The sequence below is a fragment of the Schistocerca gregaria genome, unplaced genomic scaffold (assembly GCF_023897955.1).
Source record: "Schistocerca gregaria isolate iqSchGreg1 unplaced genomic scaffold, iqSchGreg1.2 ptg000596l, whole genome shotgun sequence".
Lineage (NCBI taxonomy): Eukaryota > Metazoa > Arthropoda > Insecta > Orthoptera > Acrididae > Schistocerca > Schistocerca gregaria.
Window position 1 is genome coordinate 72,492 of NW_026061985.1, and position 22,899 is coordinate 95,390.

General features: G+C 50.1%; 9 protein-coding genes across 12 annotated transcripts; 5 read left to right on the forward strand and 4 right to left on the reverse strand.

Moving 5' to 3' along the window:
- Nucleotides 1-517: 517 nt before the first annotated feature.
- LOC126316669 (protein Aster-A-like) lies at nt 518-2,961 on the forward strand. 2 transcript variants are annotated; one of them, XM_049992763.1, is made up of 4 exons: nt 518-621; nt 902-1,052; nt 1,142-1,248; nt 1,405-2,958. In XM_049992763.1, the coding sequence occupies exons 2-4, from the start codon at nt 923-925 to the stop codon at nt 2,905-2,907; spliced, it is 1,740 nt and encodes a 579-aa protein (XP_049848720.1). In that variant the 5' UTR covers nt 518-621; nt 902-922; the 3' UTR covers nt 2,908-2,958. The 2 variants fall into 2 exon arrangements, with proteins under 2 accessions (XP_049848720.1, XP_049848721.1); XM_049992764.1 differs by lacking the exon at nt 518-621 and having other exon boundaries at nt 732-1,052; nt 1,408-2,961.
- Nucleotides 2,962-3,000: 39 nt separating this feature from the next.
- Nucleotides 3,001-3,882, reverse strand: LOC126316684 (trimethylguanosine synthase-like). Its single transcript, XM_049992781.1, has one exon. It carries the CDS (start codon nt 3,880-3,882, stop codon nt 3,001-3,003), a length of 882 nt encoding a protein of 293 aa, XP_049848738.1.
- An 88-nt stretch (nt 3,883-3,970) lies between these two features.
- On the reverse strand, nt 3,971-8,255 carry LOC126316685 (uncharacterized). Its single transcript, XM_049992782.1, has 4 exons — nt 8,144-8,255; nt 7,960-8,019; nt 7,840-7,900; nt 3,971-7,779 (listed from the first exon to the last, which is right to left on the reverse strand). The coding sequence occupies exons 1-4, from the start codon at nt 8,207-8,209 to the stop codon at nt 3,971-3,973; spliced, it is 3,996 nt and encodes a 1,331-aa protein (XP_049848739.1). The 5' UTR covers nt 8,210-8,255.
- A 118-nt stretch (nt 8,256-8,373) lies between these two features.
- LOC126316671 (uncharacterized) lies at nt 8,374-11,572 on the forward strand. The gene is made up of 5 exons (XM_049992765.1): nt 8,374-8,508; nt 8,585-8,635; nt 8,724-8,836; nt 8,976-9,578; nt 9,981-11,572. The coding sequence occupies exons 1-5, from the start codon at nt 8,395-8,397 to the stop codon at nt 11,377-11,379; spliced, it is 2,280 nt and encodes a 759-aa protein (XP_049848722.1). The 5' UTR covers nt 8,374-8,394; the 3' UTR covers nt 11,380-11,572.
- Nucleotides 11,561-13,649, reverse strand: LOC126316672 (uncharacterized). Its single transcript, XM_049992766.1, has 2 exons — nt 12,405-13,649; nt 11,561-12,338 (listed from the first exon to the last, which is right to left on the reverse strand). Exons 1-2 carry the CDS (start codon nt 13,413-13,415, stop codon nt 11,631-11,633), a joined length of 1,719 nt encoding a protein of 572 aa, XP_049848723.1. The 5' UTR covers nt 13,416-13,649; the 3' UTR covers nt 11,561-11,630.
- A 79-nt stretch (nt 13,650-13,728) lies between these two features.
- Nucleotides 13,729-15,657, forward strand: LOC126316673 (uncharacterized GTP-binding protein C02F5.3-like). Of its 3 annotated transcripts, none has more exons than XM_049992769.1 (5): nt 13,729-13,975; nt 14,062-14,160; nt 14,310-14,731; nt 14,795-14,892; nt 14,958-15,657. In XM_049992769.1, exons 2-5 carry the CDS (start codon nt 14,129-14,131, stop codon nt 15,138-15,140), a joined length of 735 nt encoding a protein of 244 aa, XP_049848726.1. In that variant the 5' UTR covers nt 13,729-13,975; nt 14,062-14,128; the 3' UTR covers nt 15,141-15,657. The 3 variants fall into 3 exon arrangements, with proteins under 3 accessions (XP_049848726.1, XP_049848725.1, XP_049848724.1); XM_049992768.1 differs by having other exon boundaries at nt 13,729-13,935; XM_049992767.1 differs by having other exon boundaries at nt 13,729-14,160.
- A 1,850-nt stretch (nt 15,658-17,507) lies between these two features.
- LOC126316686 (uncharacterized) lies at nt 17,508-18,281 on the forward strand. Its single transcript, XM_049992783.1, has one exon. The coding sequence runs from the start codon at nt 17,508-17,510 to the stop codon at nt 18,279-18,281; it is 774 nt and encodes a 257-aa protein (XP_049848740.1).
- A 176-nt stretch (nt 18,282-18,457) lies between these two features.
- Nucleotides 18,458-19,264, reverse strand: LOC126316677 (uncharacterized). Its single transcript, XM_049992772.1, has 3 exons — nt 19,216-19,264; nt 18,978-19,112; nt 18,458-18,915 (listed from the first exon to the last, which is right to left on the reverse strand). Exons 1-3 carry the CDS (start codon nt 19,253-19,255, stop codon nt 18,458-18,460), a joined length of 633 nt encoding a protein of 210 aa, XP_049848729.1. The 5' UTR covers nt 19,256-19,264.
- Nucleotides 19,098-22,352, forward strand: LOC126316675 (uncharacterized). Its single transcript, XM_049992771.1, has 3 exons — nt 19,098-19,772; nt 19,880-19,902; nt 20,079-22,352. The coding sequence occupies exons 1-3, from the start codon at nt 19,661-19,663 to the stop codon at nt 21,798-21,800; spliced, it is 1,857 nt and encodes a 618-aa protein (XP_049848728.1). The 5' UTR covers nt 19,098-19,660; the 3' UTR covers nt 21,801-22,352.
- The last annotated feature ends 547 nt before the right edge of the window (nt 22,353-22,899 follow it).

Genomic DNA, 22,899 nt, shown 5'->3' on the forward strand with positions numbered 1-22,899 from the left:
CCGCGGAGAGTTGTCCGATTGCTTCTATAATAGCCGGCGGGTCGAGATGGTCGAAGTTCAGAAACAGACTCTGTCCAACTAATGCAGAGCCGTAGGCGCTGGAGAGAAGTTGGGCAAGTGGACAGCGCAAGTCGTAAATGAGTAGTGTACGGTTTTGTATGGTGTCGGTTGATAGAGGGCCACATTTAAAGCAGGTTTGAAGAAGTCGACTGGCATGTCGAGTAGCATTCTCTAGCCAGATCTTCGCATCTTGACAGGGGATAGACGGCACGGGAGGTCGCGCTTGGAGGCCCAGCCCCCGACCAACGGAAGAGTCACCGAGGCAGAATTTGGTAGAGAAAGCTTTTCGAACGGGACGTCCGGGGCCCAGAGCAAAAGCTGGCGTCTTGCACCTGGAAGGCCCTTTCAGGGCAAGGAAGCATCCAAAGAGCAAATCTCGCATAAAAGAAATGCTTTTTTTGGTACACAATTTTTCTTAGAAAACGGAGAAACGCAGTCGTCTTCGACAAAAATTCGGGAAATTCTCTTGCTCACGGTCAGAGCACAAAATATAAGCACAAAGACCGCTCAAAGGGGCTCAGTCACCATTTATTCGCGCGTCAAGTGGCTTTACTTTTTAAGGTAATGGCTGCTTCTATGACAGGTAGTGGCATGGGTCATCGGTTTGACAGCGGGGAATCAGTGGCACGAATCGGTCCGTCGCGACGGAAGATGGAGTTCTGTGTGTCTTTTTCTAGACGAAGGGGCAGCACGGTCTAGCCAAATTTAAAATCTGTTGAATGAGGTTTTTTTTTTTGTGTTGCATGGTGTTTGGCGTTTGTTTTGTGCTTACTGGAGTAGATATCTAGTCTGACAACTATTACTCGCGTTAATCACACGTGCATGCCTTCCTTGGGTCTAGTAAAGCCCAAGTGAAAGACTGATGTACAAGACGGAGTCGCTAGCTGATACGCCGAGCGTGAAGCATTCATTGCGAAGTGTTGTCCCAAAGCACAGGAAGGACAAAGAATTTAAATCTCTGTTTCAGCGGCAGAATGACGTGCTGTTGGACGGTATGTAGCGAATGGTGTGCGGCCAGGGGACGCGCTCGCAGTGCCTCTCGCAACGTATGGCTGACATCATCATTTTTTGACAAACTGAGATTATTCGTGCGCGTACATCGTCAGATCACTGATACAGCACGGGAGGCTGTACATTTCAGACGCGAGCATCGCCTTTTATTCGTACATATTGGGTCGAAAAACTACCGTACGTATGAAGGGAGTGCAGTCGAAATGTTTGCGCCCAGACGCCAAAACGTACAAAAAGATACGATAAAGCAGACGGTTCTGACGGTTCTGCGTTTGGCAATACGTGTGGCTTAATGCATGTGGTGCTGACACGCGGCGATGTGAGCGGCCTTAGAAGCTAATCTCGTTCGACGAAATAATCGGCGTGTACAAAAAGAACACAGTGCTTTTGATTCCTAATGCTATCGAGGTGGTGACCTACGAGAACAAGTACTACTTCGCCTCGTTCGTGTTTCGAGACCAGGCCTTCAAGCTGATATCAAGCACGTGGTCCAGCTACGTTGATAGACGCACTGGCGACAGGCAGTACCGGGTGGTGCACAGCGATAAACAGGGCGCGTGTCTGCTGTTCGAAAACAAGGACAACGCCATGATCCAGGTGCTGATGGGCGACGCGGGCGGTTCAGAGAAGGTCGGAGACCACCTGTCTGGAGAGAAAGAGCCGGGCGCACTCTGCGAGGCGGAGGACGCGTTGCTGGACGAGCAGAGGGCAGTTGAAGACAGCAAGGAAACTGAGCAGACGGACAGGATCGAAAAAAGAGAAAATGATAGAAATATTTGCAAGAAAGGCAAAGGCACTGACGACACCTATTTGGGCGTTGACGCCATAGAACCTCTCGTAGAAGAAAACAGGATAGACGCCATAACTGCCGAAACGCTAGGCGTGCCGGAAAACGCATCGTGCTCTCATATGTCGGGATCCACCAAAGATTACAAAAACAACTTGGCAAGCATAGACTACGAAGACATCCCACTGACAGCGTTCTTCGAAAAAATGTGGATGTCAAGGGATTTCTGGATCGAACACGCCGATCAAATGAACTTCGCCAACCTGGAACTCGGCGATTGGAAACCTTCGGACCCACATTGCTGCCTCATGCGAACGCTGAAATACAAAGTCATCCTGTCGACTCCGCTGGGCGAAAAAAACGCGGAAGTGGAGTGCCAACACTACATGAACTGGCAGAACGGATCGCTGGTCGTAGAAACCTTCAACGTAACCAACAACATTCCTGTCGGAAACGCGTTCGTCGTATGCGAAAGGTGGCAGATGACCTCCAAAATTAGCCATGAAACATCCATCACCCACCTGGAACTCTCTATGGGTATTCAGTGGAAGAAAAACGTCTGGGGACTCAAAAACACCATCAAAAGTAAATCCATCGAAGGCTCCTCCAACTCCTGGGAAACTGTCAAAAAACTCATCGAGAAAACGTTCAGATCCTTCACCGAACAGCAACCACAAGTCTTCAAAAGCCACGAAATTTTGCCCAATCGCCTCGTCCCACTCTCTCCTGAACTACCCTCCATCAAAAAAAAGCCCAGACACCGACGCAACAGCAAGTCCTTCAATTCCGGCCACTTCCTCCACGCTATCGTCTCCTTGCCCTGCGTCTACATTGTCCTCTTTTTCCTCTCCATTCTCGTCTCAATCTACCTGCTCTACAACTTCTGCTGCGCCCGCTCTTCAAGCTCGGACCTAACTTATCAACAGCACTTCCTCCGACTCGAGCAGCAACTCCACGATCTGGACGCGCTCGTCAGCACCGTACTAAATCTCACCTCTTCCTCCAACGACACCAGGCGCCCGTGCGTCTGCTCCGCTCCCCCCACGTGAGCGCCTCTTCCATCCACGTTCGCGTCTAATAAAACCCCCTTTCACCGGCTCAAATTTCTCTGCGTTTTTATTCTCGAAGCACCTCCGAAAGCGTCATTCACCATCACTCAGCCTCGCTCGAGATGCCCCGCCCCGCCTCACGATGCTGACCGGGCTCCCACCCAGCTTCACTAGCCTCCCGTAATAGGCCACCATCGACTTCAGCTTCCCGTTCAGTATGTTCCGCTCGATCTCCACCGGATGGCCCACTCGAGAACAATCTATCACGTCGCCCACCGCAATGTTCCTCGGCAGGTAAAACGCAATGTTCTCGGACGCCCTCTGCGCGCAACGAATCAATTCCGCACCCCCCGCCGGAACTATCTGGTCCAAGCAAAACCGCTTCTTCAACTTGTAACTCGGACCCCCCCAGGGCGGAGACAAAAACACCGCGTTCACCGCCCGCAAGCGCGGCGCTATTCGAAGGTAGTCCCCAATTATAAACTCCACCTTGCCATCCGCACCATACACCTCGGCGTTGTGCCGAGCCATCTGCACCTTCTCAGGTCTAATGTCTATCCCAATCACCAAACTGCTCGCGTGTGAGTGCAGAGAAAACTGTATCAAATTGCCCCCCGCACCGCAAAAACCATCCAATATAATCGTCGGCCTGTACCCGTCGGGCGACCCCTCCCCTTCTGTCGCCCTTCCGTTCGAAAGCGCCTCATTCATCCGCCTCGCAATGTGAATCGCAACCAACTCAGGCGTCACGCTGTACCAACTCTCTGCGTCCAACTTCACCCCTTCGTTAAACCTCGAAAAAATCCGAAACCTCTGACCCCAGTACTTGCGAAGACCCAAGTAATGCTTCAATTCGGCATCTATCTTGCGCCGCCGCTTACGACCACCCACCACCCCCATCGATTCCAACCCACTGTCTCCGTCCGACTCATCCTCGATCTCTCCTGACTCTCCTTCTTCCGCCATCTTCTCCATCTTCTACCCCTCGGCGACTCTCTCCCCAAGTCAACCCCACCTATAAATAAAACAAAAAAAACGCCTCGAAAAAATATACTTTTTTCCCTCAACTCTCTCCATACATACTCACCACCTTTTTCAACAATGACCTCTTGCGATCATCCACATAATCCACCGTAATCGTCCCAGACTCAAAATCCAACTCAAAGTACGTCGTCGACCACGTGCTCACGAACCCTTCAAAATCCTTGCTCAAAAACTTAAGCCACGGATTAAACGCAAATTCCGGATTAAGATAAGCACCCACCGGACCCACTATCGCCTCCATTATCTTCACCTGCTTCTCCTTCATCTCCTCGTCCACCACCACCCTCGCCAACGCTCCAAACTGTAGACCCCCCGACACAAACAACACCCCCCCTATTCGATTCCCCTCTATCCACTCTAACAACTCCTTCCTCTGTCCGGGAAACCGGTTCCACGAATTCACCTCCACGTTCAACAAATGAAAGTCCGTAATCGGCACCCCCCCAACTATCACCTTGAACCTCGCCGCCGACCTCAACAACCCCTCCTTCAACCAATTCATCTGCCTCCTGCTTATAATCAACTCCTTCGCCACCCTCTCGAACCATAAATCCAGTATAAACACTTCCGCCACGCGACCGTACGAAAAACTCCTATACAAGTCCGAACTCTGCTCCCCAAACCCCAACCCAGGCCCCAGCACGTACGGTAAACTCCTCACCATCGCCCTCCTCGACTCCGCCAACTCGTTCTCCAACTCCACCGACCCCAACGGCCTCTCCCAGTCCGACCTAAACTCCTGATCGTTCCACGTCGCCCAACAACCCGTCCCACTACTCATCGACCTAAACGACTCCTTCCCCAACGTCTCTCCCCACCTCGCATAAAACTCCTCCTCCGTCTTGTCGTACTCCCCGTAAATCAAATCCCCCGCCAGCAAGAAAAAGTCCAACTCCCTCCCTTCACTGCGCATCGAATCCCACCTCTCGTTGCTCGTTCCGAACCCACTCGTCGCTCCAAACTGAACCACCTTCTTTTCCCGCATCCACCCCGGCGCCGTCCTGAACCTCGTCACCTCACTCCTCCCAACCGTCGGCCCCTCCCTCACCACAAACGCCCGGTACGGCGTCCCCTCCGCCAAATCGTTCAAAAAAACCATCATCGTCCCGTACCTGTCCATGCTCACGGGACTCTTGTACACATGCTCCCTCCACTGCCCATTCGCCAGGTAATAAACCCTCAATCTCACCTGCACCCTAACGTCCGCCACCCTACACGAAAGTATGCAAGAATTCGACCTCACGTCCGTCGCTATCACCGATGTCCTGAAATGCACCTTATCCAACGGATATTCCAACTCCCTCGTGTAAAAAATCGGCACCACCTCCAACCTCTCTCTCTCCTCCCTCCTCTGCAGCACCACGTATAAAACTATCGACAAGCACACCGCCAACAACACCCCAAACCCCACTATCCCCCCCCTCACCTTGTTACTCCTCAACTTCTCTCGAACCCCACCCGTCCGCAGTACGCTCTTCTTCTTCTCCTCCCTCTTCTTCTCTCTAGCCACGTCCAAAAACACATTCTCCAACGTCGTCATATGCACCTGCACGTCCGTAATCAGCGACTGACGCTTCAGCTCCTCCAACGCCTCAAACAACAACGGCAACTCGTCCTCGTACGTCGCCGACACCCTGTACCTCAAAATCACACCCTTCCGACTAAGCAATCGAGCGCTGTCGCGCTTGCACTTCTCTCCACCCTCCGCCTTCGACCGGCACATATTCGCCCACTCCGCCACCGCGTCCTCGGTCTTCTCAATCGTATCCTTCCGCGAAATCACCGTCAAAATATAGGCGTTGTCGTACTTCTTCTTCAACGACAACTCTGTCCCAGCCGTCGCCAACCGACCCCTCCTCATTATCGCTATTCGGTCGCTCAAAATCTCCGCCTCCTCCATCGAATGCGTTGTCAACAATATGATCCTCTTATCCCTCACCTTGTTGATCAACTTCCACACCTGCTGGCGCGAAATCGGATCCATCCCCGTCGTCGGCTCGTCCAAATACACTATCTTCGAATCCCCTATCAACGAAATCGCCACCGACAGCCTCCTCCTCATCCCCCCAGAATAATACTTCACCGGCACGTTCGCCACCGCCGTCAACGCCACGTCCTCTAACATCCCCGCCACCTGACTCTTCATCTCCTGACCAAACACGTTCTTCAATTTCGCAAATATCTCCAAATGCTCGCTCGCCGTCAAATCCTCCCATAATATGTCGTGCTGATAGCACACCCCCATTATTTCCTGAATCCTATTCATCTCCGTGTTAATACTGTTCCCATACACCAATGCATCCCCCGATGTCGCCCTGTGCAACCCAATCAACGTCCGAATCACCGTCGTTTTCCCCGCTCCATTGTGCCCCAACAAGCACAGGACCTCCCCCTCCCTCGCACTCAAATACAAATTCTTCACCGCGTACAACCTCCTCCCATTTATGCAAAACAACCGCGACTCAAACGTCTTGCACATGTTGTTTATCACCAACATTCGCTTCAAGTCCGGACAGCGGTTCTCTCTAATCATTTTCTCCTCGCTCAACACGTCCCTATCCTCGCCGAACGAGTACTCCTCCATGCTCAACGCCGTTTCCCCTCTCTTCTCGCCCCCTCCCCAATACCTCCTCGTCAAAAAAAACCACGGGCTGTAGCCAAAATACACCATATGATCGAAGTAAACTCCCAACACCAAGTAAATGAAGAAATCAACCACCAAAAACTTGTACGTCTTGGCAATCGGCCAGTACGAGTGATTGTTGATCATGCTCCATTTCAACCCGGTTTTCAATTCACTAGTGTCCTCAAAGCACAGGTCCAACGCGCTCTTGGTAAATATCGAAAACGGGAGCAGCGCAAAAAAATTCTGAATGTACTTATTTGACGTGTTCCAGTACATGAGGTCAATGTAAAACTGCAATATGAGCCCAAACAGAAAGATGAAGAACCCAGACAACATAGCGAGCGTCAAATTCGGACTCAAAACCGACAATAAAACCCCAACCGGAACGATCGCTATAGAAAACAACAAGATTAACAAAGCGTATGTTATAAAGCTGTTACGCACAAAAATTGCGATTCCAAACGCTTTCCCAAGGCCGATGATAACGAAGGAAACCAAGATGTTCAGAAGAACGTTCATGCCTATCCATGCAATCCAGTAGGAACTGGTCGTCAGCCCCATCAGCACCATGCTTTGTCGGGACTTCAATTGCTTTTCTCTGACCAACGCGTTGACCTGAATAATCAGGTTCAGCATGATCGGCGCAAAGACCGACGAGACGGCAAAATTTATGTAAATTTCACTTGACGTGACCGCGGGATGGGGATATTTTTTTAGCTTGAATTCGTAACTGTAGTCACCAAAAACCCGAAATATAGCCTTCTCCAGTACTTTTATCATCGGAATCTGAACAGACATGAGCGTGCGTGGCATCTCATACCCTGGAGCACTCTGGTTGTACTGAATCAGGTACCTCAGACCAACCAAGTTCTCCTTTTTCCATTTTGTGTTGTAGCATCTCTGCTTGTCTAACTTTTTTGGATAAAGACGATTGTCTTCACAGCCGTAATCTAAATAAAAATGGTACACGCCCTGCACCATGTTAGGGTTCGATTTCATGTAAACGTTGCAATCTGTCTCCGAATTGAACGATATGATGTCTTTGTCAGAGTATCCGCTGATGGCCTTGACGTGTTCCATGATTTCCTCAACTACAGAGTCACCATGTGGGACGTATCCTATCGTCCTGCAACGCGTCCCATCCTTCTTGACATAACTACAAGCTGGAATCTTGTCTGCAGTCACCGAATACGCCTTCCTTGCTGCGCGTGCAAACGTAAGTAAAAAAAACACAGAATTTGCTTTAACAAATGTGCACGTACTGTAGCTTACATCTGGATCCTTACTGATGTTCCAAGTATCGAGCCAATACAGTCCAAACAGCTAAAATAAAGTTAGCGTTTATTGACACATTCCAGTGTTCCTGTTTGATATTTGCATACTATTGAAAAAAAGATAGCAGGCGACAAGATTTGAATTGCTAAACGAAATGAGTTCCTTTTCTAGACAATAAGGAACAACCGGTCAGACAATTCGTAAAATCAGTTAGCCCACATTCTGAATTGTGCTTCAGACAACTTTAAGTTGCAACTCTGAATTTCAACAAGTTGTAAGGGCTTCACCTACCATTTCTATTAGGTTTTTTTGCGTCACAATTCCCACATGATTAACGCGCTTCTTAAACCATCCCATGCTTTTATTCGCATAGATTGACTACCAGCTAATCTCACGAACATTTAAATTCGATCGCAAAGCCGTTAAAACAAGATTTTTCTGAAATAGTTAAATAAATTATTTAAGATTTGCAGGTCCATTGTATAAATTTTTTTCTTTGCTAAGCCCCTGAGAATATAGAGGTTCGTTTGCTGGTGTTTCTGATGGAAGCATACGAAGAGGATTTAAATTATGACGTACCAGAATCTCTCAAGCGAAGTCGGTTTTCTTTTTTCTGCCAATTCCAGGCTTTTCTAAAGAAAAGCTTTACTATTCAAGTATGTTTGACAACGAGCGGGGCCGGTCTAAACCTTTCTGTCCCTTTCCGAATCTCGACTAAGCCGTTTGCTCTAGAGAAGACAGCATGTCACCAATCTGATCTTGGTCACCTTTCCATTCTTTATGGTACGGCGTTTTCAGGGCGTCCTGTCGGCGCGTGTCACATCACGTACAGTTGTGTTACGCGCTCTGTCTGCTAACTATTGTAAATAAGGGTATATTGTTAGGGGCGTCGCAATACATGGTAAATTCATTTATCTCTAGCTCTCCGATAGATTTGTATACCGAGGAGATAGAACATCCGCTTTTGACTCCGCATATTATCCAGTAAGTAAAGGGTATCGTTTTTGACGTGAGAATTTTAGCGTCCTTACTGGCTTTATCAGGCACGACTGCAGCAGGCAGTTGCCCTCGTATTTCAAATCGCGGGGTTTTACTTATTGAACTACCTTTCTTGAATCAATAGCGCACATGAAGGTGACGTAGCACAGGCGTCTTATCTCCCTAGTGCAGTGTTGTACGATTCGCACAACCTGCCAGATGTTGGGGTGTATGGTGGGCCGGACCTGGACGGAGAAGAGATTCCAGATGGAATACGCAAATGGGTGGAGTCTAATTGGGGTGTTCCGAGAGGAATTTTGGGCAATTGTTCAACGAGTCCCAAGGAGTTGCTTGGAATTGATACCGAGTACAAGTCTACCAATTCGTATTCTCAAAAGGCGCTAGAGAGCCTTTACCAGGCAATACCTTATTTTGTTCACTTGAGTCAAGGCCAGACGATGGAATCGTCTATTTTAGACAGCTGGTATCAAGGGGGATACTCATGGGCATATGAATTTGTCAATGCGAGTCTTAGTCAGCGAATTTTGAATTACAGTATTTTTTACAACCACACCAGTGGTGCGCAAATCAGTATTCCTGTATTTGAAAATTTCATTTCGAATGGTTTTTTTCGCGCAATTCGCAGCTCCCGTCCTAATTCCTATTTGAAGAACCTTGGCAGCAAGGACTTCCCTTCGCCGCGAAAGATCAACAGCTTGAACGTGATTATATCTGGTATCCCGCTTCTGTACGTTAGCATGATGCTGATACCGATGGCATCTTTCATGCAGCAGCTCGTTGAAGAAAAAGAATTCCGACTTCGAGACATCATGCACATGATGGGGCTCAAAGAATACGTTTACTTTCTTTCCACTCATTTATGGTTCTACGGTCTCTATGTGGTTTACTGTGTTGTTATTTTGGTCGTTGGGTTGCTCTTTGGCTTCGAATTTTGGAAGGAGAGCAGGCCTATCAACTATTTTTTGGTTTTCTTTATCTGGGGACATACGCTGATCGCCTTGTCGTGGTTTTTTTCGACGTTGATGACCAAGAGCTTGAATGCAACCACGTTCGCCTATTGCGTAGTCTTAATTGTAAGCGTGTTTAACTTACTGTTCATTGAAAAAACGTTGATGAATCCGTACACTAGTCCGGTTGTTTTGGCTTTACTCAACATGATACCGCCGGTCACGTTGTTTCGAGGTTTGATCATACTCGCGAATCCGTTCAAGGGAATGTCAATAGACAGACCTGAATACATAACGGACATGAATCTTTATAAGACGTGTATGTATCTCGCAGCACAATGCGTGGTGTTTGGGGTGCTGGCCTTTTACTTCGACCAGGTGTTGCCGATCGGCCCTGGACTGAAGAAACACTATTTTTTTTTCTTGCCGAAGAGATGGCGCCCGTCCAGACGCACAAAAAGTGAGAAGAAGATGCTTGAGAAGCTGATGGAGAACAAGACAGAGCCAGAAATGACAGAGTTCGAGGAAGCAGACGCCCGCGGAGAAAAGACGCTGGAAATATGCGGCTTAAGCAAGATCTTTCTGAGGCGTCCAGTGAAGGTCGCGGTGAGAGATTTGTGGATGAGCATTGGGAAGGATGAATGCTACGGGTTTTTGGGTCCGAATGGAGCTGGGAAGAGCACGGTGATATCGATGGTTTGCGGCTATTTGAGACCGTCGAGTGGAAAAATTTGCATCAATAATAAGAACCTGCTTGAGAATCGCGAGAAAATTCACTTAGAGTTGGGAGTGTGTCCTCAAAATGACGCCCTCTACGACAAGCTGACGGGTCCAGAGCACTTAGAGTTTTACGGTAAGATGAAGAACCTCTCTGGAGACCAGCTCAAGGAGAACATACGTTATTGGCTCCAGAAAGTGAACCTGTGGAAGAAAAAGGACAGGAACAAGTTGGTGAGCGAATACTCTGGAGGAATGAAGAGGAGGTTGTCAGTAGCGTGCGCTTTGATAGGATATCCGAAGTTGGTGTTATTGGATGAGCCAACAACGGGGCTTGATCCGGCGAGTCGAAACGAGTTGTGGAAATTGATCAAGATATTCAAGACAAAATCAGCGATTTTATTGACGACTCACTCGATGAAAGAGGCAGAGGTTTTATGCGACGTGATAGGGATCATAGTACAAGGCAGTTTGAGAATAACTGGGCAGGCGCCGGAACTCATCCGGACGAGATGTCAATATTACGTCATCAAGGTGAGTTTGACATTAGACAATGTCGAAGAAGTTATTGAAAGTCTTCAGTCGTTCTCTCCGGAAGTTGTTTTCATCGGCAGATTGGCCAACCAATACACATTCGAAATTCCGACAAAGGATGTCTTGCTTTCTAAGTTCTTCTCGTTTATGAAGAAGGAGCGAAAAAGGCTGAAGATGCGAGACTGGGCCATTCACAATTCCACTCTTGAGAGAGTGTTTATGTCCGTTGCGGCGAACAGCACTGAAAGTGAGTGCTTGAACACCTCAACGACTTCAGAGTGCATTGCTTCTATTTGGAACCAGCTGAAGGGCAAATTCTGTCGAAGGTAAAACAGTTTACGAGGTGGTTCAACGGTTCTTTGGTGCAAACTGGCATTTTAAGCCATTTGCGTCGGTTTGAGACACTTTCGTCCAAAAACTGAAGGCCAGAGCAAAGGCGTTTCAGTCGGACTTACAATCGTGCATGTCGCGCGGACTTTAAAATTGTGCGATTTTTTTTTACACAAAAAGATCATCAGTTAAAGAATTTTTTTATTTGGCTTATACTTTTTTGGGTGAAGGGCGAAATCTGTTCTGGCGCCCTACAATTTCGCTGCTCGTAGCGCTTGTCGGATTCCGAGGTCTATCATGATTTCTTCAGATCCGGCTGGGATTGCGTAGGCGCGAACTTCGCGATAGAGGCGCTCAACCTTCTCACCCTGCCCACCTCTAGTATAGGAGACTCCCCCAAGGATTTGAGATGCTTCTCTTGCGCAAAATTCGAAGGTTTGAGTGGATTGCGCTTTGCATAGTGCGATTGGTCCGCCAAGCAGTTTGTCTTGTAGTCTCTTGTCAATTTTGGTCATTTGATAAGTGATCTGTTCCAGCCAAGCCTGCGTAGCTTCGATTTGGCGCACCATATGTCCCATTTTGAACCGAATCACTGGGTGTTCAATTAGAAATCGTCCAAATGTTTTGCGTTTTTGTGCGTATTTTAGCGATTCTTCGTAACAGACGCGTGCGAATCGAGCTGCGCCGATCGCCATGATCCAGCGCTCGTGGTTAAAGTTGTACATGATGTACTTGAATCCTTGGTTCATTTCGCCGATTAAATTTTCGACGGGGACTTCGACATCCTCGAACATAATATAAGTCGTACCGGATGGCCAAACTCCTTGGCACTTCATCTGCGTTGTCCTCACTCCAGGCATGGTTTTTTCAATCAAGAGCAGAGATATCCCGCCCATCCCCTTTCCGCCCGTCCTCACTGCTACAGTGAAATAGTCTGCAAAGACGCCATTGGTGATCCACTGCAGCATACAAAAGAAAATTAGTTAAAGTTTGTTTTTGATGGAATGTCACAAAAATGTACATACTTTTTTCTCTCCATTCACTATGAAATGCTTGCCGTCGGGAGTTAGCTTGGCTTCGGTGGATATGTTTGCTACGTCACTCCCGGCACTCGGTTCCGTAATTGCCAGACAAATAATCTTTTCTCCCATCAAGCAGGGTTTGACTATTCTGTTTTTCATCTCTTCGCTGCCAAAGTTTATAACTGGCGGCAGCCCGATTGAAAGGCCTCCGGAAATCGCCCAGAGAACGCCTCCAGACCCGCATCTTGCAAGTTCGTCGAACAGAATATATTCGTAGAATGCGTCGACATCTTTGCGATGAGGGTTGTTGGGAAGTGTCAAGTTTGGCATTTTTTCTCTCAGCATGTTTGTGCCCACAACTAATGACAACCAACCGGCATTTGCACACTTCACGTACAATTCCTTCGGTATGGCCTTCGCTTCATCCCACTCGTGGCAGTTTGGCATGATCTCTCTTTCTATGAATTCACGAACCATGGCACGGAATTGAATATGATCCTTTGTGTAGTAGGGTGACGCCCATCCTTGGTACCAATTAGGGTCACCGTAAGGGTTCATATCCCCAAACAAGCCTAGGCGACTAATCAAATTCATTCTCATCTCTGCAGAAATTGCCTCCTTTCCTTCGTCTCTCGAAGTCGGAGGCAGAGAAGAGGGCAGACGCTCTGGCGGCATAGGTTTAGCGATTTCTTCCTCACTTTTATTTGAAGGTGGTAGTAGTTCTTTTGATGGTTGAGCAGGAGGCGGCGCGATGGGTTTAGCGGCTTCCTTCTTACTTGGGTCTGCGATTTCTCCTATACTCAGGCCTTTATATTTTTCAAGCACTTCTCTCTTATGGTACTGGTCAAATTGCACGGTTGCGTCTTTTCCTCCAACCCTCTGCAAAATTTTTTTACCTCCAGGATGTACGTTGGAAAACTTGGTTACGTCATATACGCGCCCGTGAACAATAATCCACAGGTCGTCTGGTTGGTTATGCTTTTGAATCTCCTCTAACTGGATCTGGACTGACATACTTACTAGTGCCTTAGATAAAAAGAAACGTGCTCTTTTGGCTAGCAGCAGAATTCTGCGCTATTAGCGAAAAACTTGAAATGTCAATAATTTTCGATGTCTCTTAAAAGGGCAAAAATCAACGCGTTTTGCTTTATTTTATTATATCTTCATAGAGTATACCCACTTAATTTACTCAAAAACTAGTACACTTGCTGTGGCGGCAACAGTGAATTGGCCCTGCTACTTTCTTTTCTTTTTTTCGTTATTTTGGCCACGTTTATGCTAATTTTCTTCGTTAATTTTTTTTTCGTCCTTAGATTTGGCTATTCTATTTCTATTCCCCCGGTGCTCAGTACACAACGTCTTCGCGTTCTCTCGTTTTTTTTCCGTTAGGTTGACACATCGAAACTGCTGCACGTCTTTTTGGAGCCATGGGTACTTTAGAGCGCATCGCAAGCATCGAACTCGAAATGAGTCGCACTCAAAAGCACAAAGGCAGTGAGCATCATTTGGGCCTTCTTAAAGCTCGTTTGGCCAAGTATCGTATCTAACACATGGCTTGTTCGCACACGTATTTCGTACGCGTGTTCTCTCGGCACAGCAACTATGCATGCGTCGACAATTCTGTAATAGCCCCTTTTTTTCTCACAAATTTTGGCCCTAGGCTACGCAGCCAGCTTCTCGAGCCAACGAGTAAAAGCTCAAAGGAAGGGGAAGGGTTCCACGTCAAAATGTCTGGCGATGCGCGTGTCTGTATTGTAGGGTAGGTCAGAGTGCACAGACTTGGTTAGACGTTTCGTCGGGGACTTGTGTGGGGGGGTATTGGGTCGTAAATCCGATTTATGTATGGATGCTTGTTGACATTCTGTTTGATGTACCCCTCTGACCCGATGTGTGCGCGTCGATTTTTAGCTTTCCTTCTGTGGGAAAGTCGACTATGTTATCGAGGCTGACAAGGACCCAGAGCACCGCTTCGGCTGCCGAATTTACAACTTTGACAGCTATTCCGGGAAATTTGTACTATAAAGATGCGCGCATTCAGCTCATCGATACACCGGGGATTATAGAAGGTGCAGCACAGGGAAAAGGAAAAGGAAGGCAAGTGATTTCCATCGCCAGAACGGCCAATTTATTGATCATCATGCTGGATCCCACACGTGAAGTTGCTCAGAAGAAAATTATCGAGCACGAGCTCAACTTTTATGGCATCCGCACTAATACCGTGCCTCCGGATATTACAATCAATAAGAAGTCAACCGGGGTAAACATCAATTCCACTGTCCCGCTTACGCACATGACTCATGATCTAGCGAAGCTGGTTTTGCATGAATACAGTACGCATTTTGCTTCGTATTTTCGTTGACATGTGGCATCGCATTCTAACACCGCGTGTTTAGAAATTTACAACGCCGACGTCCTGTTTCGCTGCGATGCAACAGTGGACGAGTTCATCGATGTCATTGAAGGCAAAAGGGTCTACATTCCCTGCATTTATGTGCGTTTTGAGGGTGATACTCCTTGTATACATCGTCTGCGATGCGAAACTAACACGGCTTTTAGCTTTACAACAAAATTGACCGAATTACGCTTGGAGAAGTTGAGAAGTTTGCTTCGCGCCCTCACACAGTCACGATTTCTTGCGAGCTGGATCTGAATATACCTTATTTTGTTGAATGCATTTGGCAATATTTAAAAATGATCAGATTGTACACCAAAAGAAAGGGGCGAGGCGCCATCTCTTAATAGTCCGTTGGTATTGAAGTCCGGAGCAACTGTAACGGACGTCTGCAGGCTTATTCATCAGGATATGGTTGAACGGTTCAAATATGCTGTGGTTTGGGGAACAAGCGTTAAACACTATCCTCAAAGAGTGAGCGCTGCTCACGTTCTTTCTGACGAAGACGTTATTGAAATTCACACTATGTAGGCTTGTCACTAACTTTTTCTTAGAATTTGAGAATTTTTTTTGCACTACATATTTTTTTACTATTGAATGACTGTTGCTGGTTGGCAGTTTAGAGCGTTTTTTGCGGCGCGTTCAGTTGGCGCTGGTTTTCTGAATTGAGAGGGGCTCTTGGGGTGTGTGTGTCGTGATCTTGGCTGGTCGAGCGCGTCCTTCTCGAAGGGCGTGGACTGGCGTGAGGGAGTTTTTTCAGGGGATTTGTGGGGGCGAGCCACGCTCAGATAAAGACGTCCTTCTTGGATCTTTATTGTTCGAGAGGCCGATAGAGGGCTCAAAGGGAGTTTGAATCTTCGTCTGTGGAAGAAGACAGTTCGTCTAGTGTTACATCGGCAACAAGGACTTCTGATTTTTGAATGAATTCAGAAATTGAAAGGCAGAGCTTCAGTTGCGGATTGCCGCCACCCAGCCATATTTCGTCGTGTGGGATGTCTAGGATTTGTTGACTGAGGATGATCTGGATGGGTTGCTTGGTTACGATCGGACATACTCCGTTAAATTGCGCGTCGGTGACTTGCGCCAGCGATTCTTTTTTTGCGCTTTGGAAATGACAATTTTTTCTGTTCATGCCGGGATAGAGGGTACGAATGAACTTGAACAGCTTGTGCGAGGACAGGCGGGTGGTGTACTGTATGATGACGCAATAGAATCGTGAACCTGGGTAGCTGCAGTGGGTGTACTTGACGTTTTCGACCACGATCGTCTTGCAGAGTTGGTGGATGCTGGGCGCATTTAGGAGTTTCCTGATGGATAGAAAAAGAGAGGTGCGTTGATAATGGGTCGCGAGGGGACGGTGATACTGGGAGTCATTGGAGAGCGTTACGCGTCTTGTACACGGTGGACAAACTTTTATGTGTGTAATGTGTACGAGAGATTTTTGCGTATCTCCAGTGCGTTTCAAGAGTTGGGTGGACGGCATACCTTCTTTGCTCTAGAGAGAGTTCGTAGTAGTTGGTGGGCGCGACAAATAGTTTGGACCTTAGGAATAGAATGTCAACTTGTGTGCGCGCGTATGTGTGTGGATAGGGGAAGACCTACTTTTTCAGGCCGGCGTTGATGCAGGCCATACAGGTTTGTTCGTATTCAGGAGAGCTTAGTCCCAGTTGTTCCATGTATTGGTCCACCTTTCTTTCTATGGCGGAGAGGCGCATGTCCATTTTTTTTTGGATTGGCGTATCCATATGGACATCAAACACCGGTCGAGAAAAGTACGATTTTCGCGGCGGTTTTTTTTTTTTTTGAGTTTTTTTTTTCGGCGGTGTGGCACGATTAGAAAAGGTTAAGTGCGTGGAATTGAGTCTCATTTTGATAGCAGGCGGGTCGGTTAGGTGTTTCGCCGTTTGCTCTCTGGATCCGCGAGGCGCATTGGATTCTGGAAATGGCGAGTCATGGGTACAAGGAGAGGAAGGACTTCCCCATCTTATGCGAGACGTGTTTGGGGGACAACCCTTATGTTCGGATGGTACGAGGGGAGTGGGGAGGCGCGTTTGGCGGACTGGAGGCTGACGGGGTGTGTGCGCTTTTTGTGTGCATGTTTTTTTTTTGTGGATTCTAGATTCGGGCGACCAACGACAAGGAGTGCAAGGTAGCGTGTGCATGCTCGCGTCTGGAAGGGGTGCGGCGTCGGTCGCGCGGCGCGGTGCGAACGGACGCGCGCTTTTGGATGAGGTGTTTCTCACTGCAGTTTGTTCAAAAAGGTTTGCGCCATTCCGTTCACGGTGTACAAATGGAAGGCCGGCACGGACGGGAGGCTGAAGAAGACGGAGATTTGCACGACGTGCTCGAAGATGAAGCACATATGCCAGACGTGCTTGTTAGACATAGACACAGGTGCGAAGGGGAAAGAGTCCTTCTTTTTGTGTATAGAGTGATGTACTAATTTATTTATTGTAATTTCGACAAAGGTGTACCGGTGCAGTTTCGGGACTCCATTTTGTCGGTGCCGGCGACGGAGGCTGGAAACGCGCTGTCCGTGCGTCCGCAGTCGAACGTGATGCGGGAGTATCAGGCTAGCCTTAACGAGAAGCGCGTTGCGCAGGGTTTGATTCCTGACTACACATTGGCGAACAACGCGGTTCAGATGGTTTTGTCACACAAGGAGCCGTATTACAAGCGCAATCGGTCCAAGGTGTGTAGTTTTTGGCTTAAGAATGCGTGCAACAGAGGGGGCGACTTGTCCGTTTCGTCACGAGAAGCCCGACCATCAGTCCCCTGAACTGGCGTCTCAAAACATCAAGGACAGGTATTATGGCAAGAACGACCCGGTTGCCAACAAAATGATGAAAAAGCTGAAGGAGCAAGAGAAGAATTACGAGGCGCCGCCCGACATCACGACGCTTTGGATCAATGGCGTGTTGCCGGACCGCATCACCAAGTCCGACCTCCACGACCATTTTTACCCTTTTGGCGAGATTGTCAGCATCAAGATAGCCGAGTCTAAGAACTGCGCATTCGTAGAGTATTCCCAGCACCAGGAGGCCCTGAAGGCGATCGAGCATCTGAGAAACGACTTGGTGATCAAAGGACAGTTTTTGCGCGTCAATTGGGCCAAACCGCTTTCGCAGAACCCGGATAGCGCGGCAGGTCTGGAGGCGGAAGACCAGTGCAACGCTCAGCCTGTCCCAATTATTCCGCCGCCGCCGGGATACTATGGCACTCTTCCGCCCATGATGGTGGTCAGTGACAAGTTCGTACCTCTTGGTGGAGAGAACGGCCCTCACGTCCCCCCCGTTTCCGCGTGGCCTGTATCTTACTATCCCAGCATGAACCCGAATCGCATGGGATCGATCCCTTCGCACCGAGCCAAAGCGGCTCAGACTCCCCCCGCTCCGGAAAACCCGTCCGAGGCGACGCCCAAAGGCAGCCCCGCTCAACGGCCGGATCCGCTCGGCGACGGGGAAGAGGCGCGCCCTTCCGGCTCTTGAGCGCCGTTCTCGCCCCGACCCTCGCGCAGGGACGACGTCCGGCGCGCCTCTTCGTCGAAGACGCGTCCGTTCGGTGCGTAAACGAAACGTCGCGAATTTTTTTTTTTTCTGACAGACGTGGTCTGTGAGACACTCTCGGTCTCCGTTTATTGGCTCTGGTTGGGGCGCGCGCGCGTCTACCGCCGCGCCTTCGTTGCCGGGGCGTCCGAGTTGGCGACACGTCGGGCGGCCTCAGACAGTTGTATCGCGTTTATCAGCTGCTTTGCCAAGAAGGGGGGCGCGAGGGCGAAGAGGGCGACGGTGCTCCAGGTGGCGTCTGCCGCGAAGGCCTGCATGCCCATGAGGTACAGCATCAAGAGGGTTGCCTCTTGGCCGAAGCAGAAGAAGAACAGAATGTACTTCTTTTCGTAGTAGTAGCGAAGCAGGGGATTGTTCAAGCCGCTGGGGTCTTTGTGCGACGACAGGCGTCTCGAAAAGGTCGAGAAGAGCTGCGCGTAATGCGACGCGATATCGAGAGCGAGAAAGAGTATAAAAATAATAGAGAAGCTGGGGTAAAGGACAGACAGAACGACCAACAGACAGGCCGTCGAGACGCGATCAATGACCATGTCTAGCATGGCGCCGAACTTGCTGACTTCACAGTGTTTTAAAAGAGTTAGTTCCGCGCTCGTTTTTCGTACACGTTTGACACCTTACCTTGTCCGAGGCTTCGCGCGGCGTATCCGTCTATGGAGTCTAGGAGCTGTCCGAGTCCGTACAGCGTCAAGAACCGCCAGGGGTGCGCGTTTGCGGAGAGGAACGCGGATCCGACTAGCAAGATTCGAATGTACCCTTTTGCGAGGAGGAGCGGGTGGCGGTCGCGAGCAAGCGCGGGGGCACAGCGATCAGTTGAGCAGAAAGGAAGGTGCGAAAAGCATGACTATCAGAGGCATACCGATGATATTGGGTATGAACAAGTAAACGGCTGAAACCATGCCTGAGTGTGTTATGGGACATTTTTTTTTGACAATGTCTCTCTTCGCTCCCGCGCCCGCCTCAAAGGGGGGGCCTCAGAGGGTACTCGGAGGGGCGCCTGCAACCGCGCGCCGGCGTGCGCGAGTCCAGATTCCGCCGATCTCGACACCGGCGGTCGCCGTGGGGAGGAGATTTTGCGGCCGGAGCGGCGCCGAGGGCGCGCGCGCGAGAAGCTTGACGAACTGTCATGCGCTCCGCTTGTGTGTTTTTTTTTTTTTTTTTTCGCGGTTCTGTGGAGGAAGAGCGAACGTGAGGGGCCCGGCGGCCTGGGTTTTGACAGAAAAAAAAAACGGCGCGTCGTTTTTATTTTTGAGCTGAGGCTCAATTTTGCATTGAACCCGTAAGGAATTAGAAAAAAAGGGGACATGTATCTCTTGTGGCGTCTCTTTTTTTTTGTGCTGTCCAAGATATTTTTTAGCGCAATAGAAGTGATTGGCCACGAGAACGTTCCAAAAAAGGGGCCGGTCATTTTTGTCGGTAGGCAGAAAATTTCGAAACGCAACTTTTCGCGTCTCGTCCGGCCGTCGCGCGGGCGGCGCACAGAAATTCGCTGGTCTGGAACTGACGTGAGTTTGTCTCAATAGGAAATCACCAAAATCAATTTGTCGTACGTTTTTTTTTCTGCGTGTTGCGACATCAACAGCCGTTTCGCAGAATTGGGACTTGGGGGCGGGCTTTTTTTTGTTCTCTTTTTTTGGACTGGAAGGGTTGGCGTCGTTGGAGGCGCGGCCGCGTTGGACGACGCGCTGACGCCGTGTTTTTTTTTTTTTTGAAATTTCGAAGGATCCGATGCTCATCATGACGTACTGTAAGAGGCGACTCGGGTTTTTGATAGCGGAGAAGTCCATGGACCGCTTTATGGTGGGGTACTTCGCGAGGCAGCTCGGCTCGATTCCCATCGTGAGGGCGATGGACGCGGCCGTGACCGGTCCCGGCGCAGTGACCGTCTCCGGGACGCGAGTGACCGGGACCGGGACCTGCTTCACGGGCATTGAGCCCGGCTCTCGCCTGCTGTTTCAGGGAGAGTCGGACGGCGTCGACATCAGGGAGATCTATAGCGACACGGAGCTGGAGATAGCGAATGCCACGAGTCTCGCGTGCGCCAAGGATATCCGGTACAAAATTTTAAAAAAACAGGATCACACAAAAGTGTACGAGCACGTTTGGGATCGGCTGAGCGCCGGGGAGTGCATTTGCGTGTTTCCAGAGGGGGGGTCTCACGACAGGAGCGAGCTGTTGCCTCTGAAGGCGGGGGTGACGGTGATGGCGCTGGGCGCCATGCAGAAGCACCGTCACTTGCAGGTTCAGATCGTTTCGTGTGGGCTGAACTATTTTTCGGCGCACCGATTTCGGTCTCGCGTGATCATTGAGTTCGGGAAGCCGTACTGGGTTCCGAAGGAGCTGGCCCAAAAATACGCCAAGGTCAGCAAGAGAGAAGCCTGCGGGGAGCTTTTGGTGAAGATCGAGTACCTGTTGAGGAGCGTGACCATCACGGCCGCCGACTATCAGACGCTGCGGGTTATTCACACCGCCAGGAGGATGAGTCAGCCCGAAGATAGCGCGCCCATGCTCGACGAGTACATGGACCACAGTCGCCGTCTGGCCAGCGAGTACAAAAACTACAAGGACGACCCGCGAAAGCTCTATTTGCACACCAAAATCGCCGCGTACAACAAAAAACTGGACGTGCTCGGACTTCAAGACGAACACGTCTGCAGCGGGAGCTACATGACGAGTCGCTGGCTCTCCGTCGAACTCGCGTGTCGGTTCGCGGGGCTCTTGGTCATGATTTCTCTGACCGGACTCGGGGCGGTTTTGAACTCTCCGATCGCCGTCGTTGCCTACATCGTCTCAAAGAGACAGGCTAGAAAAGCCCTGGCGGATTCGACGGTCAAAATAGAGGGGAAGGACGTGATCGCGTCCTACAAGCTCATCATCGGCCTCGTGATGACGCCGCTGCTCTTGCTCTTGTACGGCGTGGTCGTGTTTTGCTACTTCGGACTCAAGGCGGGCCGCGATTTTCCTGGTTGTTTGGCCGTTTTTCAGCTGGGCGTCCGTTCGCGTGATCGAAGAGGGCTACTACACCTGTTCGTTCCTGCGTGTGTTGCTGGCTATGCGCTGGTCCGCGGACCAGCTGAAGGAGCTGAGGCGAGAGCGCGCCGCGCTGCAGCTCAAACTGCGCGAGTTCCTGGACTCGAGCAAGTCCACCACGAACGCGGACAAGTACTTCAAGGTGAAGGCGCGGTCTTCTTCGCCGTCGATATCCTGGTTTTCCAATCCGATCAAGAAGGCGGAATACCTCTCGCCGAGAGAGGAGGTCAGACTGCTTGGACTGCGCATCAACGAGAGCTACGAGGACCTGGAAAAGGCCTTGATTGCCGGCGAAGACTAGGGACCGATGACGGTTGGCCAACCTTAGAATATGCAGCGAAGCGTCGCGCCTTAAATTTAAAAAAAAAAATGGCGAGTCGACCTGACGGGCGCGCGCTGTTCTACGGCCCCTAGTCACCGCGTTCTAGTTGCTTTGCGGCGGCCGCCGCTTTTTTCTTTTATGGTGCGTTCACGGCCCTGTGAGGACGATGGTGTGCGTACGAGTCGAATGCGTCCAGGCCCTTTGAGAAGTACCGCGCGGCGATTTGTGCCCACTCGACTTGCAGCGGGGCCGCGCTTCTGCAGGCCTCGGTCCACGTTTCTACGTCGTCGATCCACTGCTGAACCTCGACGATGGGTTCCGACGAGCGGGCGGCGGCTCTGTTCTCCCAGGCCGAGAGGGAGCCCTTGCTTTGCTTCCCCAACTGGAGCAGGACGTCGCGCACGGTTCCGTACCGAGGCCTTCCCGGTGGCGGGAAGAGTTCGCTGAGCGGAGAAGAGAGGTGTCGACGAAGGTAGAGTGCGTTTTGTCTGAGCAAGTAGCACAGGATCAGCGTTCCGTCCTTCAAGTCGGGTCTTGAGCATATCTTGTACAAGGGGGCGAACGTGCGGTCGTCGAGGCTGAGTCCTAGCTGGGTCATGGTGGAGTAGAGGGCAAAATAAAACGGAGTGTTTTTTCCAGCATTTTCCAGCACGGCGTTGCACAAATCCGGCGTGAGTCTGACGCCCCACTCGGACAGGACCTTCATGAGGCACGCCTCGTTGAGCGGTTGGCCTATGAGGGAGGACAGGAGCTCTGGGGTGAGTCTCGAGTTCATTGCCAAGAACTGGTCGACGGAGAACCTTCTCATTTTTTCGGCCCACGGTCCGGAAGAGGCCAGATTTTCGTGTCTGGAGTGGGTCAAAATTTTCGCCAAGAACAGCTGTTTCGAGTTTGCGCTCTCGTTCGACATTTGCTTCCAGCTGGCGAGGATGCTTTCCTCGTCCTTGAGCACCATGTACAGTCCCTGCCTCCACAGCGTGGCGTCGAGGCTCGAGTCGTGCCTCAAGTACCTGTCGTCCAGAGCGCGCGCCTTGTCGACCTCCCCGACGGACAAGAAGAACTCCGCGAGCGCCAAGACGCTCGGCCCGCGGGGACGGAACAGTCGGTTTTGCAGGACCGAAAAGAGGTGCTCGGCGCGCGACTTGTCCTTTTTCTCGGCGTAGAACTTCAGCACCTGAGAGAGGGTGACGT